Source organism: Berghia stephanieae, chromosome 7, assembly GCF_034508935.2.
Source record: "Berghia stephanieae isolate SIO BIC M18660-M18661 chromosome 7, UCSD_Bste_1.3, whole genome shotgun sequence".
In the NCBI taxonomy this organism is placed as follows: Eukaryota; Metazoa; Mollusca; class Gastropoda; order Nudibranchia; family Aeolidiidae; genus Berghia; species Berghia stephanieae.
Window position 1 is genome coordinate 3,233,753 of NC_088366.1, and position 19,912 is coordinate 3,253,664.

At 33.9% G+C, this 19,912-nt stretch overlaps 1 protein-coding gene across 1 annotated transcript; it reads right to left on the bottom strand.

Annotated features, from left to right (window-relative positions):
* Positions 1-136: 136 nt before the first annotated feature.
* On the bottom strand, positions 137-19,801 carry LOC144976363 (syntaxin-16-like). The gene is made up of 8 exons (XM_078920615.1): positions 19,515-19,801; positions 13,882-13,982; positions 12,499-12,551; positions 10,538-10,644; positions 9,361-9,523; positions 7,629-7,747; positions 6,024-6,167; positions 137-4,452 (listed from the first exon to the last, which is right to left on the bottom strand). The coding sequence occupies exons 1-8, from the start codon at positions 19,593-19,595 to the stop codon at positions 4,270-4,272; spliced, it is 951 nt and encodes a 316-aa protein (XP_078776741.1). The 5' UTR covers positions 19,596-19,801; the 3' UTR covers positions 137-4,269.
* Between the last annotated feature and the right edge of the window lie 111 nt (positions 19,802-19,912).

Below are 19,912 nucleotides of genomic sequence, written 5' to 3' on the forward strand. Positions count from 1 at the left end.
TAACAATAATGATAATAATAATAATAATAATAATAATAATAATAATAATAATAATAATAATAATAATAATAATAATAATAATAATAATAATAATAATAATAATATTAATAATAACAACAACAATAATGATAATAATTACTACAATAGCACCTCCTCGACTCTTTGTTCTTGTTTTTAGGGATTTTACGGCACAAGTGACAATTTTAGGTTATTTCAGCATCAGTAAAACAGGAGATGGTAGGGGAAAAGTTAAAGATCTGAAGTTAAAAGCACCAAAATGTAAGATAAAGGGGACTGATTCAAATAGGAAACATAGAGGATTCCACGACCAATCCATCAATGTGCCTACTTTAACATACCTAGAAACCCCATCCAGGCACCAGAAAAGGATCCTGTCATGGAATATATAGGCTACTCAAATGTTTACAAAGTACAATTCAAAACTAAAAACTAACAAAGTACAAAACCGAGAGATGATTTAAAAGGATAAAAATATCATTTTTTTATTTTAAAAAAAAAAAAGCGAACTATAAATTTGACTGCCTCCTTCTCAGCAAATGTTCTCTGCCAGGACCAGGAAAAAACTGAGCAATCTTAAATGAGAACAAAGACAGAGAACAACATGAAAATGGAAAACAGATATGGGGGATATAAGACGCAGCAAAAGTAATTACTCCAACCATCATGGGTGGACAGAAGTCCAACACAGCCTATCACGCTCGCTTTAAAAAAGGTTACTGGCCTGTGACACATAAAATTTAAGTAGACAATGACAAAACAAAAAATAACGCACTCATTAATGATTAAAATGGTTTTGAACACAACCTGATGTGCAGTTTAGCTAAAATCAACAAAAACAATCCTGAGGTGCGTTGCTTGTGTTGGAACAGAGGGAAACAAAAAGCTAGATTAGGTGGTGCTGCAATTCGCATACTAGTGTGAAGAAGCGATACACCACTTACATGCCAAAATCAGTATAGTTTAGAATAGTCACAAGAAACGAGTGAGTGCCACAGCTACCGACTGTCATGTGAATACCTATGAAACTCGCAACGCCACACAAGCTAGCGTTTTTTTTCTCTCTCTGTCCCTTCAAATGAACCCACCTCAGTTTTTATTCCAACATGTACGTTAATGAAAGCACCACAAATCAAATAAATTTATCTCAATAGCAAATGTACCGGACTACCTCAATCTGGTGTTAAAATGTTGAGATGAACAAGTCAATCAAAATTCAATTCAAAGATTGAGTTACAAAAATCCAAATTAATTGAATGTTTTAACTGAATTCAATTCAAAGATTGAGTTACAAAAATCCAAATTAATTGAATGTTTTAACTGAATTCATTTCAAAGATTGAGTTACAAAAATCCAAATTAATTGAATGTTTTAACTGAGAAGAAACATGTTTTCTTAAATTTCAATCAAATTTATTTTTCAACTTCAAATTCCATCACCTGGTCCACCCAATATACAATGAAAACCAGTAAAACCAAAACTAGCCATTAACCAAAATAAAAATAGATAGCAAAATTGGAAAGTATTTTTTCTTCCACATTGCTATTGTAAACAAACAGACCTGGCACAGAGAACAAGTAACAAATATGTTTACTTCATGGGAAGAAAAAACCTCAGCCCAATTTCATAAAGAAAATCCACCCTGTTAACCATAATATCTTTTCCCATATCTTTATCAGTAACACTTTAAAATACTTCAGAGTAGATGCAGTGACATTCAATTTTGGCAATATATCCATCTATAAGTAAAATTAAAATTTATTTTTTCCTATAGAGTTTTTTGCTTTAAAAAATCCAACTGATCAATTTTGGCCTGTATAAGTGGCAGGTCTAAGGAATCCACAATCCTTAAAACGCTTGAATGAAAAGAACTGCTGTCTGAATGGTGCATCCATGGCCAAATTCTTCCCTTTTAGAAACAATTTGCAAGTCATTCAAATCATATATAAAATAAAAATCCATCTCAACGAATCCATCATTAATGTCGATACGTCATCCACTGTGATCCATTCCTAGTCAAACTGAAAGTTATTCATTTAAGGTCATCCTCATCCCTCCAAATTTTTAAAACAAAACTAAAAACCCACTTGTTTCAAATGAAGTCAATTAATGAGATGTTTGTTTATGTATTTGTATATTTCAATTATGTCAATATAAAGTGCTTGGTTTAGAAGGGATAAAGCGCTATAGTAAGTGTTATTATTATTATTATCATTATTATTATTATTATTATTATATATTCCATTAAGACAGAGCCTTTGCACCCGATACAGCTATTGATTGAAATGGCAGAACACTATTGGCACATAGCACAATATTTTAACTCTTACGACAAAGGGAAGTAACTGTGTAATACAATACAATTCTGCTGTAATACCCATGACTTTCTTCTGATTCGACATCACTTTAATTTAAACAAAAATACACCTAAACAGAAATAGCTAATTATATCCTCTACATTTCAATTCCTCCTGATTTTTACTGTTATATCAGATTGAGGCGGCTTGGACAAGGAGACATAAAAACATCAATATATCACAATACATTTGTTACAGTGAATGATATAATCAGTCGGATTGTGAAAAGGTTTGAACTGAGATATTGCCAAGTTTAGTTAGAAGGTCAATTTTTATCAAAGATGAGTTTTTGTCATGAATGACTAAATCAAATCCTTTTGTACATATTCGGGAAATATCAAAGCTTAATTTCACTTCTAAATATTTTTTACAGCTCATCAAGATGAAAAAGTATGAAATTTGAGAAAAGTTGCTGGATACCATTCCCATACATCTGACCATAACTTCATGAAAAATCACCCGATTTACCTCAAATAAATATTAAAATACTCTGGAAAGCATATTCTTTCAGAAAATGCAAAAAAAAAAAAAAAATGCAAATCCACAATTTTCACCTTCTGACTGATTGTCATGCACTGACACATTTCTGTACATGTCATTCCAATTAATTGATCACACCAAAATAAAAAAATAAAGGAATGAAATAAATATCCATCTCAAATAATCCATCATTTAATGCAGATATGTCATCCATTGTGATTCATTCCTAGTTAAACTGAAATTTATTCTTAGTCAAAGGATAACAAAATCATAACAAAATTGATTTATTCATGAAATATTCTTTGGATAAAAATGATCTTGTAAAACCAACATGCCACATTCTTGGCAACAATTTCAATTTGATAATTATCAAAATATTTATTTGCAGCAGGCTGATCTGGAGGAAATGAAGATGTCGGGAGATTCCTATCTATCAGACCTATCAATGCCAAAATATATAAAAGTGTCCACATATAACATGTTGGGTTTTTTTTTTTTAGTTTGTTTAAGAATCATTCCTGGAAGATGCAGCACTTGGCAGTCTGAATTCTGTGTAGGCCTATATATCAACGATTACAATTCTAAAACAAAATGTTTTTTGTTTTTTTAATTTGCAACGCTCCTAGTTTTAAGCCCTAACTAAACTAGACTTTGTCATCTTGAGAGCATCCCAAAGTTCCCACCTGGATATGAACACTAAAACAATTTGCCATTGTTTAAACATAATAATCATTCCTTCTAAGGGAAGGGGGAAGGGAATCGGGCTAAATAAAACTCTTTCTCTCTCTCTCTGTGTAAATGTTAGGTATGATACATGGGGGTCCCAATAGCTCTAAATGTTAGGTATGATACATGGGGGGTCCCAATAGCTCTAAATGTTAGGTATGATACATGGGGGTCCCAATAGCTCACTTGGTAGAGAACTCGCTTCACAAGCAAAGGGACCAGAATTCATTCTAAATGCAGTTGAGATTTTTTCACCCACTATCCATCCAACAGTAATCGGGTAAACAAGTCTGATACATACACCACTTTGCTACAGACTAGTATCCTCTCAAAAGGATAGCAAGCAATTGCTATTGTCTAACACTCTGTTTTGTTTGTTTTTAGGTGTTTAACGGCGCTTTTGACACTATTTAAGTCATTTAAGTGCCCATTCTGGCTGTGAATAAAACTACTTTTTATGAAAGATACAGCACCAGACAAAGGTGATAAGTAAAGAACAAGAAAAAAATAAATTAAGTCTCGAATGTTACAAAAATCAACTTTCGACAAAAACTCGTAATTGGATTTATCAGTATGCATGGCAGGTTTGAATAGAAATTAGGAAAAAAATATAAAGTCATCAGATAGAGAGAGAGAGAGAGAGACAAAGGTAAGTATAATATATAAATTATAATAATATATTACAATGCTAGCTCTTGACAGCGATGAGTATAACAAGAAGAACTACGACCACCACGGCCAATATCAAAATACACATCATTTTACGATTCTTCTTCTGATACTTCTCTGCTTTCTGTAATTGCACCAAGCCTTTCTCAGTCTGGGTGGCAGCGTTGTCTATATTGTAGTCTATCCTGTCTAATATTGTTCCCTGTGGAAAACAGAAAAGAGAGATATGTTACATTGAATGACATAGTCAGTCAGATGGTGAAAAGGTTTGAACTGAGATATTGCCAAGTATAGTTAGAAGGTCAATTTTTATAAAAAATGAGTTGTTGTTGCAAATTATTACCCTTTTGTACCCATGTTTTCAATTGTTTAAACAATTCTGCTCCTGTTTACCTTCAGGAACTTATTCACCTTTATGTACCCAGTCGAAATTTAAGATCTGCTAATTTAAATATCCTAACGGAACCCCCAAAATCATTAGTTTTTCATGAGAAATCCTTTGACCACCATGCCCCCCGACTGTGGAACTCCATCAATATTGAAACTAAAAATAGTGAAAATCCACTTATCTTTAGAAAATGGTTAAAAACTGAGCTTTTCTGTAGGGCATATAATTTGGACTCTTAGTATGTATTTTATTATATATAATATATTATGTTATCATCGAATTTATGTGGTTTTTAACATGCCAGATCTATATTTGTATATATCATATGATGTGTTGATGTAAAGCGCCAGTGAGCAATTCTAAACTGGAACTAGGTGCTATATAAATTCATTATAATATATTATATATTATCTAAGAGAGCCAGCCACCTAATCCCTGTTAGGTGTTCAAGAGGGTCAGAAAAAGATCTTGAAGCCACTGATATGAATACCAGTACCTTTGCTTGCACGGTGAGTGTTCCATCAACTCATCTGGACCCCTAATCTAGACCAAATCAGATGCATTAACTCTTTCCTTATTCAACATTTTCCAGATTTTCCCAGAAAGTCCATACCCTACCAACTTGAAAAATAGATTTTTTAAACTCTAACTCAAAAGTAAATAAGACATATTATAACTACATAATTTGTTCTTCAGAACGCATTCATTTAACTATGACAAATTAGTTTCATACAATTTTGTACAGAAGAAATTTAATTGATAATCGTAACAAACGTTACAATTTTGCTGTAATTGGTAAGGAGAGGGTTAACTTTACATCAAAACAACAGTAGCTATTTATTTCTGACAGAGTGGAAGCTGTTCTTCTTATATATATGTAGTTAGAAGAAGAAGAAGAAGAATGATAATAATAATAATAATAAATAATAATAAAAATGATAATAATAATAATAATAATAATGATATAATAATAATAATATAATAATAATAATAATAATAATAATAATAATTATAATAATAATAATAATAATAATAATAATAATAATAATAATAATAATTATATAATAATAATAATAATAATAATAATAATAATAATAATAATAATAATAATAATAATAATGATAATAATAATAATAATAATAATGATAATAATAATAATAATAATAATATATAATAATAATAATAATAATAATAATAATAATAATAATAATAATAATAATAATAATAATAATAATAATAATAATAATAATAATAATAATAATAATAATAATAATAATAATAATAATAATAATAATAATAATAATAATAATAATAATAATAATAATAATAATAATAATAATGATAATAATGCTGAAAACTTCTATAGTGCTATAACTCTGAGATACCTGGTCAACAATCATGGAGGCGAGATCTTTAAAGACTTCGTTGAGGTCCGTTATCGACCTGACAATGGCAGCTACTTCCTTCTCTCTCTGATGGACAAACTCATGGTTGTCATCCACCAGCTGCATCTGGGCAGACGTGAAACCCTGGAATAACGATAATGGAAATGGGGAATATTATACCATTCTTTCATCTCTTTGTATTTATTGAACGAGTTATTTATATCATGCCCAATAACACAACGAGCCTGCGAGTATGTGTTATTGCACAATAAAAATATAATGAGTTTAATAAATACAGAGAAATGAAAGAACAATACATTTATTCCACCCCTCCAAGACAAATTATTAGATATTTTGTGACCAAAGTGTAAGTTGGTTGTATTTCAATGCACCATAATTTGTATCTTTCTCCATCTGCTCGAATGACAATTTGAGCCCAAAAAGAAAACCGTTGGATTTGACATCAAAAGATTATTTTGAATTGCCAATCAGCTGTCTTTTACACCTTATTTCACACCCAGAAAATGTGCGAAAATATTCTTCAATCGTTACGAATAAAATATGTATTCAAAGGGTTCAAAGCATTATTCAACGGTTACATATTTACTAAGAATTGATAGGGCTTTCCAATGGGGGGACTGGAATAAATAATACTATCTTCCTCAAAATTTAAAGTTTAATTTTTTTTTTTGTTTTTCACCCGTACACTCTTTTGTACAAAAGTTCACTTTATAAGCTTCAAAGAAAAAAAAACAAACAAACAAGAAAAACAACAAAAAAAGTGAATGTTTATATGGTACAATATTCACCAAATGTTCTCAAAGCTTTACAAGTGGTCCCAAACCAACATCAACACTTTGCAAAAAGTTTGAGACATGGCTTCTCCAATATTTACTTTTTCAAAAGAGAAAACAGTTACCAGCCAGGTACTCGTTTTACACCTGAATAAAGTGGAAGAATGAGAGTAATGAGCTTTCTCGTAGAATTCAACTTTTCCCCATACAAACTAACGCAATTATACAACTCGATATCTACTAAACATGCTCAAAGGGCTTTACAAGGGGTCCTTAGCCAACAGCAACACTTAACATGTAAGACAAGACTGGTGCCTGTTTGGCAGTATTATAAGTCAATGCTGTTTACGGCCAGGTATTCACTTTACACCTGAGTACGGTGAGAGACACTTTGAGTAAAGTCTTCTCCAAGGACTCAACTATGCGTCACTCAGAGTTGGACTAGAACCATGGACTTACAGTATGACGGTGAGTGTCATTCCACAAGACTGCATAGCCAACGTTGTCGGAGTTGAAGATGAATATGACATGATGTAGTTTTTGCACTTTACAAGGGGTCCCTGACCAACAGCAACACTAAACATGTTGGACAAGACATAATGCCTGTTAGGCGATATTACATTTTTTTCAGACAGAGACAACATTGTTAACGGCCAGATGTATTCATTTTACATCTGAGTACAGTGAGAGAGTGTGAGCAAAGAGCCTTTTCCAAGGACTCAACTATGCGCTGAGCAAGGCTTGAACCCAGGGCCTTCTGATACGAAAGTGAGTGTCATACCACAAGACTACATCGCCGCTAGACACTGACCTTGTCATAAGAGTAATCCATATCCATTCCTAACCCTCCACTATCCGTCATGAGACTAGAATCTGGATTCAAATTGGTTCCAAAGTAATGTTGTGACCTTTCTTCCCTCATCTTGATTTCTGAAATGAATTAATAATATATATAAATATATATATATATATATATATATATTACTATGTGGTTTATTTTAAAAAGAAAATCAACAAGACAGTAAAAATTATTTTGAACATGAACCAACTAACTGAAAAGACAGTTGTAAGTGATAGAAAATAATCATATTTATGTAGAAGTTACATACACTTTTTTAATAATAATTTCTAACCATGTTACATTATAAATTTTTCTTGATGCACAACAAAGAACAGACTTCACATAAAGGAATAAAGCATGGACCTTTTTTGGACAAAGATGGAATTGTTTGATTCCAGGGGGAATGCAGAATTTTACATATGTGAGGCTGGCTGGGAAAATGCGAGAAGATGCAGCAAGTTTCGATTCGGGATATCAGCCAAAATCGAAGATAAAGTGTTTCACATAGCAACAAATTTTATTCAGAATAAAATTTTTAACTTGGGTTCTAATAGACGTAGAATGAAAATTTAAAATGGTAAATGATTGGAAAGACGTGACTACACCACTGGATACATAACTCAATTTATGAAATTTGTGCATCTTTCTGGGTTTTCTCAGCCAGCCACACATATAGCCAACCACATATATGTCTTCTACAGGATATGAACAATATTTTATGGTATCTTTCCTGAAGGCTTCGCCATACAATTGCTCGGGTAACAGAAAAAGGATTTGAACTTCAGACCGTCATCTCAAGGTCAAAGTGAATCAGATCCGTCCCATCTTCTTTACACTACAACAACATGACAACTTTAATTGATCAACTGAGAGCATTTGTAATTTTGAAAAATGCTGTCGTAACTGTCAAAATTCATTTCGTCATTGATACAAGAAAACTTTTGATTCATATAATAATTGATTTTAATAACCAGGTACTTGACTAGTTGAAGATCATTCTAATCGTACAATATATATATTAAGTTAAGGGGCCTCCACTTTTAATGAATGGCAATTTTGGGTTTGGCTGAAGTGGACAAGGAAAATTGAAATTATAATTTGACTTTCAGTTTTAACCTTAAACAATAAAGACTAGAATCAGAAAACAGAGTTAACAAGTGCGACCTTTCAATGCAAGGGTCAAATAAACAAATTTGTCAGTGCATGACATAATCAGTCGGAAGGTGGAAAATTTTGGAAATGCATTTTCTGAATGAATATGCCCACCAGAGCATTTTAATCTTTATTTGAAGTTAATCAGGTGATTTTTCATGAAGTTATGGTCAGATGTAAGGGGAAAGGTATCCAGCAACTTTTCTCAAATTTCATACTTTTTCCACTTGACTAGCTGTAAAAAATATCTAGAAGTAAAATTAAGCTTTGATAATTCCCGAAGATGTACAAAAAGGGTTTATTTAATCATTTATGACAAGAACTCATTTTTGATCAAAATTGACCTTCCAACTAAACGTGGCAATATCTCAGTTCAAATCTTTTCACCATCCGACTGATTATGTCATTCACTGTAACAAATTATTAATTTTGACTACAATAACAATGGAATAAGAAAAGTATAAATATTGAAAAAAATATACATATAGAAAAAAGGAACAATTTTTGTTGCTATTTTTTTTTGGGTAGAATGACACAGATGCAAACTCACTTCGTAAATAAGCAGACTGGCTCTTCCTGAAGTTGGTGGACATTTCTTGCATAGTGCGTGCCAGTGAGGACACGATGTTGTGTGTGAGTTTCTGTTCGTGATTCGTTCCACGATGGATGTGGCTGTTGATCTGTTGCAACAGTCGGTGGCAGTGAGAAAACAACTGGGTCGACAAATAAATGGAAAATAAGTTAGTGAAAGCTTGGTGGGGGGAGGGAGGAGGGGGGGTGGAAGAGTAGGGATTTTAGATAGCAATGGAGGATGCATGTGCTTAAAACTACTTACATCACATTGGGGTGAATTTTTAATTCAGAAAAGTGAGTGGAGCAGGCACTTTATGTTGGTAACAACAAGAGATGAGTGAGTAGGAAAGTGCCAGAAGACAATAGAGACTAATTTTTTTTTCGCGGCGGTGATGGGGTTTGAACCCGCGACCTTATTGGTACGACAACTCCGCCTGGCCGGTGAGAGCGTGACTCACCGCCGCGAAAAAAAAATTATTCTTTATTGTCTTCTTGCATTTTCCTACTCACTCATCTCTTGTTGTTACATCACATTGTTACTTTTGAGAAGATTGAGGGAAAAGTTTTAATCCAGGACTATAAAGTATGTAAACAAGGAAAGATGAGAAATGAATTAAATGCTTACATTAAATGAATTAAATGCTTACATTTGGACGTGAACATTATGGAATTATGACCAGTGGTGTCTTGCAGGACTTATAAATAAGATGAGAAAAAAAGAAGGAAAAAGAGAGAGTGTTGTGGGAGGGGGAGGGGAGAGAGAGTGGTGCCCTGCAGAATTTTTATAAATAAGATGGGAAGGAGAGAGAGAGAGAGAGAGAGAGAGAGAGAGAGAGAGAGAGAGAGAGAGAGAGAGAGAGAGAGAGAGAGAGAGAGAGAGAGAGAGAGAGAGAAAAAAAGAAGAGAGAGAGAGAGAGAGAGAGAGAGAGAGAGAGAGAGAGAGAGAGAGAGAGAGAGAAAGAGAGAGAGAGAGAGAGAGAGAGAGAGAGAGAGAGAGAGAGAGAGAGAGAGAGAGAGAGAGAGAGAGAGAGAGAGAGAGAGATAGAGAGAGAGAGAGAAGGGAGAGGGGAAAGGAGAAAAAAAAGAGGATGGGAATAAAATTTAAGTAAAGAGGTCAAGGGATAGTGATAAAGTAAAAGAAAACATTTACTTACTTGAGTAATTTGTTGAGTTCTTATCTCAATTTCATGTTCTTCATCCACACTGTCATCAAGTGTCGGCCTATTCAAATGTTTGTCATGTAAATTGGACAGCTCTCTCACTGGAATAGATCATAAGGGACTGTTTACAAAATGGACTGCCACAAGTCTACTATCCAAAACGCATAGCTGGTTTTATTCCCCCAGCAGGCCATATGGAACAATATTACCATTTCATACATTACAAGTTGCCCAGAAGGCACTCTTTTTGTACTAACAGTCTTAAAATATCTATCATTGTCCATGGCCAAGCGAAAATAAAAACATTTTTAATCAATTTTTTTTTTTTATTGTTCTTTGTTTATTCGTCTTAACCTTCTCCTAACCAACTATAGGAAAATCATCACATTCGTAAGGATACAACCAAAATTTTTCTGACTCAGATTTGTTTTTTAAATAACAATATTTAAAGAAAAGGTGTTGTTATATTTACAAGAACTGAATATTGTTCTGTTAAGTTTGGTTTGATCTACAAAATTATGTATATCATACACTTTGTGCACTTAAATTTGAGTTTAAAAATTCAATTTATATGTTGAGTAGGTATGAGATTTTAGTAAAAGTCATGAGAATTGTCGGTAAGGAGAGAGTTAACAACACTATCCTCTCATCTCTCATTCATCTTAAGTGTCTCATTTATCGTGTTTTGTTGATAAAGGAGAAACCTGAAACGTCCACTCCCTCCGATAAAGTCATTTATATTAACTCAGATTTAATAGCTGAAGCTTAGAATTGAGACTCAAACAGCCGTGCCATCCTGAAATGTCACTGTTTTGAGACAACTGGATATCATGCAAATATTGCTGCTTGAACCTCCAAGAAATAAATAACAAAAATAAAATGGGTTGGAAGCTTAAATTCAATTGACAAAAACAGATGGTTGTGGACGTCTCAGGTTCCCCTTTGTCAACAAAACACAATGGGAGTGCCTAACAGGCAACTTTTACTGTACAATATAATTTCATTTTTCCAATGCTCGTTGTGTTATTGGCACAATAAAAATAACTCGTTTAATAATCAGTGCTGATGGTGACAAAAAGTGAAAAAGTAGGAAAATGTTGAACGATTGCGTTTAAGCCCCATTTCTACTGCACTAAACCCCACATTTAGAGCAATTGAGATGATAGATTATCATTGATACTCTAGCTAACTTCTGGAGAATGGGAAACTGCACCTGTGTGTTCCACCACACATCAGCTCTCTCATTGCTAGCACATTGTTTCGAGAAAATGTAATTTTTAAAAAGGAGGAAATTCCTCATCTGGACTTCAAAATCGCGGATTTCCGCGGATCCGAGGAAAACCAATCAGCACTGAAGAATTACAGCTCAACGAAAGAATTGTATAATATTCCCCATTTCCATTATCGTTATTCCAGGGTTTCACATCTGCCGTACGGAATAGAAATTCTGTTCCAAATGGCCTCTTTGGATTGCCTAATTCTGATTATTTCTATTTAAAACTTGATTTTCTTCATTGGTCCATTCCAATGTAATACTAGGTTGACAACATGGGTTGCACATCTGCCATCCAATACCGAATTATAATACAGCCATCAGTTCTAGCCCATTTCTTTAACATCTTGTAAAGTAAAATGTAAATAATTATAACTGCCTCAAGCCACAACAAAACACCTATCAACAAGAAACAACTACAGCAGGAATTTTACAAAACTACAGACAAACCCTGATGCACACGAGTTCAGATTCTTTCTTCAAACTAGTAATGACTGGAACAAATTGTCAAACACTGTCATCAACAGCTTATCCCAAGAGTCTTTTAGAGAAACTCTCCCTCTGTTTTGTTAATAGTTTATGTGGTCTCAAAGGTGCATACAATTTAGAACTGTAAATAACATATTTGCGTGCATCTAAAAATATTGGATTGGATTGGATTGGAACTGAAGAAATCACTTACTTTTTTCTTTTATTTTTGTAAACTCAACTTGCACCTCGGTCACCTTGTCAATCCTGTACACAAGATATTTCAAAATGTTCAAAGTCAACAAACTTTTTCGAAATAATATACCATTTATATTGATCACTAATAATAATCAGTACTCCTACTAATACTACTACTACCACTACTACTCCTACTACTACTACTACTACTACTACTACTACTACTACTACTACTACTACTACTACTACTACTACTACTACTACTACTCCTACTACTACCACTACCACTACTACTAATACCACTACTACTACTACTACTACTACTACTACTACTACTCCTACTACTACTACTACCACTACTACTCCTACTACTACTACTACTACTAATACTACTACTACTACTACTACTACTTTTTTTTTTTTTTTTTTTTTTTGTTTGTTGCTTTAGGTCTCTTCCAACACAATTGAGGTTATATGAGAGACCGCTGAAACAAAAAAACAAGCAATCTAACAAAAATAGTACAAATGTCAATCAAAATCATAACCTAAAGATATCATAAGCTAAATTATAAATAACCAAGAACAAACAGGCAGAGGATTTACAGGAAAAAAATATCCCCTGTCAAAAATACAATCACAAACCAAAGAAGCAGGATAGGCTAGTAAAGAGAAGAAGAAACGACATCACTATCGGATCGTACACCCATGCGAACATCATAGGTATATGATTCAAGGGTGATGCTCCCATCCAACCACCCGCACTACTACTACTAATACTACTACTACTACTACTACTACTACTACTACTACTACTACTGCTACTACTACTACTACCACTACTACTCCTACTACCACTACTACCACTACTAATACTACTACTACTACTGCTACTACTACTACTACTACTACTACTACTAAGAATAATAATAATAATAATAATAATAATAATAATAATAATAATAATAATAATAATAATAATAATAATAATAATAATAATAATAATAATAATAATAATAATAATAATCATAATAATAAAATTTCAACATCCTTGGTTTAAAGCCCTGTACAGATGTATACACTTGTTTGGTTGAAGAAGTTCTGATCTATTTTGGCTTTGGAATGGTTATAGTAAGAAAAAAAATGTATATAATCATTTATATTTACAGTAACAGTGTCATGCAGTCTTTAAAAATGGAGTTTATCTCAGTCTCTCTATCTTAAAATAGAAATAAAAGAAAGTAATAAAATTTGACTCGAATAAGACCTGTGAACTAATCACTACCTGATGAACATTCTGATCGTAGAATTGAATCTCAGTCATTTGTATGGCACTTCTATTGAAATAGTGAGCCTCTTATGATTGGAAAGGTATTTGAAAACTGACATCAGAATCACTTACCATACTGGTGGAAGAGAACCTCCTGAATTCCGTACTGATGCCAAGCCTGACTCAAGGTCCAGGTGGGCACTGGCCATGAGAGACATCCTATCATCCGATGTCTGTGGTATCAAATATAAGTTGTACTCTATTAATCTTTTGTGGAAAATACAATCTAGTATCAAAATGGTGCACAACATTCGTTGAGAAAATATACACAATTAAAATTTTTAAAATCTTTACTTCTGATATTCCTGCCCTGCAGCACGATCAGGCCATCCTGCTCACATCTACAGAATAAGATCAAGTTTCATTGGGATAATTTGTAAAATTATAAGACATTTTTTTTTCACAGACAATTACATTAAAAATTTTCTTGTGAGTTGTCTTTAAAAATTGAAATCATGTAATGCTTTAAGTTGACTCCCAAGTTTAAAATAAACTTCTCTAGAATATTTTTCAGAAACTTGTTTCACATTCTTGACTTCTTAAGTTAGCAAGTTTGTCATCTTTAGATTATAAACTACCATAGAACTTAGCGATAACTTATTTATGATGAAAGGGTAATAGTAATAGAAGACTATCTGACGATAGGTAGTGACTTTTGCTAGAGAAAAATTAAATGCATGGTCTTAGTGAACCAGATTGAAGCTTATTATCATATCATGGAATCAATTCTCGAAAGGGACATGTTTCTAATTGGTTGACTGTAAACAGACTCGGCGTCAACACACAGTGTTTGATACCAATAACACATCTTGAGAGTTGTGTGTTGTTCGGCTAAGCATGTCGAATGTAAGCCTAATGAATGCCAAGTCCTGATCACTCAGAACCACTACGAAACCATATATTATATTATTATACAATCTAAATTCATGACAACACAAGTAATTGCCTTCCATTATAAGATAATTCATTCGTCATCTAAAATTTCATGATTTGGACATTTCACTGAAAAGTAATCTGAGGGTGTCATCAGTTGAAAAAGTCACAAAGATGACCTAATGCAATAATACAGGAACACTTTGACTGACTTTTTTACTGACTCCTGGTATGCCCTCCAGTGTTTTCTGTTTCTAACCACTCTCTAGATTTATATTTTGAAAGTGAAAGAAGACATTTTCAGTAACAAAATTAAAGCCAATCAGAATTGAAGAACAGTCATTAGATTTGGCTTAAATCTGTAAGAGTTACGGCACTGTCATTTTAATTTTAAGCCATCTTTCACTTCACAAAATTATGTTGGCCAAGTCACTGACTCACAGTGTCAGTGACTCCCAACTCCAGTGCAACAAGTGAGTTAGTGAGGAGACCAGACAGATCAAGAAGGAGGGGGAAAACTTTTTTGTTAAAAGTCTCCCCTCCCAAACCCCCTACTAGAACATTATATAAAAAAAAGTTTCCCCCCTCCCAAACCCCCTAGAACTAAGAACATTATATTTTTTAAAACGAAGTGGTTATTCAGAGTCAACTCTGGATAACTGTAGGCAGTTATTCAGAGTCGACTCTGGATAACTTAGATGGTTATTCAGAGTCGACCCTGGATAATCATGTGTAACCAGATATTTAGAGCCGAGTAGCCTATCAAATTATCGAGTTGAGTTCTTGCGAGATGAGTTTGTTTCAATTTGATACCAGTTTACTACGGTTATTTTGTGACTTTGGCAATTTTAATGCCAAATCCTTAAAACTTGGCGATTTTTCAACTTCAGTCGCTTATAAATAAGAATCTTTAATCAATTGCAAATCATATTCCATCAACAAAGCAAATTTAAATTAGCTTATAAACAATCATTTCTTAAATCAACCTAACTTATTATCTCTCTATTACCAAATGATATCTATAAACATAATATGAAGATAGAAGGGTGGTGGGATGAGGATGAGAGAGAGAGAGAGGGAGAGGAGAGAGAGAGAGAAGAAGAGAGAGAGAGAAAGAGGAGAGAGAGAGAGAGGAGAGAGAGGAGAGAGAGAGAGAGAGAGAGAGAGAGAGAGAGAGAGAGAGAGAGGAGAGGAGAGAGAGAGAGAGAGAGAGAGAGAGAGAGAGGAGAGAGAGAGAGAGAGAGAGAGAGAGAGAGAGAGAGAGAGAGAGAGAGAGAGAGGAGAGAGAGAGAGAGAGAGAGAGAGGAGAGAGAGAGAGAGAGAGAGAGAGAGAGAGAAGAGAGAGAGAGAGAGAGAGAGAGAGAGAGAGAAGAGAGAAGAGGAGAGAGAGAGGAGAGAGAGAAGAGAGAGAGAGAGAGAGGAGAGAGAGAGAGGAGAGAGAGAGAGAGAGAGAGAGAGAGAGAGAGGAGAGAGAGAGAGAGAGAGAGAGAGAGAGAGAGAGAGAGAGAGAGAGAGAGAGAGAGAGAGAGAGAAGGAGAGAGAGAGAGAGAGAGAGAGAGAGAGGAGAGAGAGAGAGAGAGAGAGAGGAGAGAGAGAGAGAGAGAGGAGGAGAGGAGAGAGAGAGAGAGAGAGAGAGAGAGGAGAGAGAGAGAGAGAATTAATGAATTGATTTTTTTTTTAAATTGTTTTATAATTAGACACAAGTTGTAACGAATTCTATAAACAAATTCAGAACAATCAAACAAAAACAAAACAAAAATTAAAAAGGAAGAAAAAAAAGTCACGCTTATAAAACTTATAAAATCGTCAAATGTATGTATTATCATGTTACAGCTAAAAAAGTACACAAATATTTACACCCATTTGCTCCATCCCTTCCCTTTCGATCATCTTCTCATTCATGGCCACCATGTGTCTTGTGCTGCCTTTGACATTTGGCGTCAGCGTGTCTAGAATAACGTCATAAATAAAGGAGTGTCACCAAAATTCATGCAACTGAGCAGAGGTGTCAAAAAATGATAGAAGGCATATTATTGTTTTTTTCCCCTGAACTACCACTGAGCAGAAAACGTTTGACATGACAAAAAACAACGGAACATTTATGAATAAATCCTAAAATCCCAGAAATCCGCGGAAGATTATCATCACTGGTCCCCACTATATTTTTTAAAATATTTCTTTTTTTTTTTGGCGCAAAATCTCGACAATTTGAAAAAAGTTGCAAATTTTGCGGCCGCAATGCAAATCACCGATGCAAAAAACTGCCATGACAGAAGAGACAAGAAAATACCAAAAAGTAAAACGATTTTTTCCCGTAGGGTTAAACAGAGGTGGGAGAGAAGAAAAAAAACCAGAAAAACCGTGTGGTTGGTAACTGTAAATTCATCACTCATAACTGTCTACAGTTATTCAGAGTCGACTCCCCGACTCTGAATAACCGTAGACAGTAAAGAGTTGACTCTGAATAACCGCAGCCTTTTTAAAAACAAGAATATACTGGGATGTAGGGTAGGTACTAAAGGTAGGCACTTGCAAGAAGTAGCTCTCGCGAGTTGAAAACAGGCGAGGATTTCTGTTTCCGTTTTTGAGGGGAAAAAATTTAGGAGTGATTTTAAAATGCTCATTCTTCTTTCTCAGTGGAATGAAATGGCATGTATTATATATCATTGGAAAGGGCATAAAATTCTGCATACAATGATGCTAATATTATTATCTTCCTATATCATGATTTTGAGAAATCTTTGCGTAAAGAGAGTATATGTGTTTAAACGCTTATAACTTTTAAACCAGAGATGGTCCTTCTTAATAAAAAAAGTCCATCTGAGATACATATTAAAGTAGCTTCTCTAAAAATTTCAGAGCAAAATATGTTTGCACTCAAAAGTTAGAGCTCCCCAAAAAACAGTAATTGGCCTCGATTGTTTACAGAAGCTGCCATTTTCTTATACTGATTCACTTCCTGTCGTCTGCTGGGTTTGAGAGATAACTTCGTCAATCCACATCAAAACTTTACATCTTTATATCTTACAAAATATTCCATTTATGGAAGTTATTTTTGTTTTAAATTATTCAATTAATTGGCGTTTTCATGTCCATGCATTCATTTTATAATTTACAATTCTCTTCCTTTTTTTTCCGATTGATTTTTCACTGTTGATTTTGACGTTTTTCATCCTTTGACGGACGTCTGTCCAATTTAGCGGAACGGGGGAGCGGAAGTTTTTAAAATCACCTATTTTCCACCATTTTAAACACTGATACACCACCTCAAACATTTCTCAGTCCATATCTTTGCTTTTATGAGGTCTATTTTCATTTTGAAAAGTTCAAAGTGAACACCTAAATGACGCCGATTCAGTGGTGTATTTGGTCTATCTACATATGAATAAATATTTAATTGTCGACTTTTCCAAAATTCCAATAGGTCATTCATTTGCATGTCGTGATCTATTTTTCCTTGATTTCAGTTGTTTCAGCTCTAAACTATACCTTTCTCTCTCATTAAATAATTAATTTTCTGTTTGCAATGTATTACAGAGATGTTGAATTACCACATGTTAAAATTTCAAAGTTGTATCTGAAGCCGTTTCTGAATTATACTTGATTATCCATTGGGTTGCTGTGTTTTGGTCACATATTTTCCTATTGGAAGTGTCAATTGCCAAGGAGTGAGTCCTTGGTAGTTGACGGTTCATCAATTGCCAAGGAGTCAAATTGGAACTCTTCAGCCGCATGTGGTGATTTCAGTCGGGCCTCAATCAGCTGCCTGTGGTGATTTCAGTCGAGCCTTGATTTGCGCGCATACGAATCTCGAACCCCGTCACTTTCTTTTCTTCCATTCGCCATTCATTCATTCCTTGTCAATCGTTGTGGAAAGGATCAAGTCAACACTTGTTGGCATTTGTTTTAAATTTTTATGTCTTTTCACGAATTCCAAGATGAGTTAAAATAATATCAAACAAAAATTACTGTTGATTTCGGACTCAGCGGGGGGGAAAAAAACAGAAGGGCGAAGTGGCAAATCCCTGCCAAGATGTCCTAGATTAAAAAAGAAAAGTAAGATTTCCTTTATTTTAAAGGAAATATACTGCACATCGTCTTAATACAGAATAATTAACGTAAAACATTTGTGCAACAAGATCAATCCGTGGCATTAATAGTAAATAGTTGATGATCTGCCAACTGGCAAGGTCCGTAACAAAAAGAGGAAATATAAGAGAGAGAGGGGGGGGGGGGGGGAAATGACAGAGAAATACATACACAGAGGAAAAAATGGCAGAGAGGGAAAAGAGAAAATGACAGAGAGAGTGTGTGTGATAGAGAAAAAAAAAGAGAAAATGACACAGAGAGAGAAAGAAGAGTAAAAGAGAGTATTAATTAATATTAATATTAATACATAACATCACTCTGTGGCAATACATCACTTAGTGACACTAAAGGTACTCCGTGGCAGTTAAAAGTACACATGCGTAGTTGATGAACTGACACGGTCCTTGGCAATTGACGATTTGACAATTGTCAAGGTCCTTGGCAATTGACGTTACCTTTCCTATTAGATTTTTCACCACATAAAAGGTCATAACTTTTTAACTAGTTGAGATAGAGCGATAATTTTTTCACTTTAGTAAATGTTTCACTCCCCTTTATTTTTCTACGCTAAATTAATACCGATGCCGATATCACTATTTTGAAAAATTCTTGCAAGTGCCTACTAAAGTAGGAGCTTTCGGAAGGCCTCCCTAAGATAAGATTACTGAAGGTTGCTGTAGGTCAACCAAGGTTCTGTGGAAGAATGGATTATGTAGCCACACAAATAAATATAGAGGTCAAACCTGTTCGGAAAATATATGGCGACTCTGCAGGGCATTGTTCCTCATCAAAATAAACACTTCGGTGATACTTCTGGTCGCCATTGTCGACGTTGAAGGTTTTCAAAACCTTTGCTTGGACAGTCTTATCACATTCACATAGCCATACTAATTACATATTATATCCTTGCACCAAATTACAAAATTATATTTAATATAAATGTTTTATTCACGTATAAAAGGAATAAACAGAAATTGGTTTTGTAAAGGTTCTTCGTCACAAAAGCCGACACAGCAGTCATATCATTATGTTCATTTACTATTTCTGCAATAGAAGAGTTAAAAAGTGGTTATATAGTATATTTTAGTGGCAAAACTCCCTGAATAATATGAATGTGGACTTTAAATTCTAGTCCATGAAA

Coding starts and splice junctions, on each gene's coding strand:
- LOC144976363 (XM_078920615.1), bottom strand. CDS start 19,595: ATGGCGACCAGAAGTATCACCGAAGTGTTTATTTTGATGAGGAACAAT. Junction 10,645..12,498: donor TACAAAAATAAAAGAAAAAA/GTAAGTGATTTC, acceptor GATCTATTCCAG/TGAGAGAGCTGTCCAATTTA. Junction 9,524..10,537: donor GAACTCAACAAATTACTCAA/GTAAGTAAATGT, acceptor TTGTCGACCCAG/TTGTTTTCTCACTGCCACCG.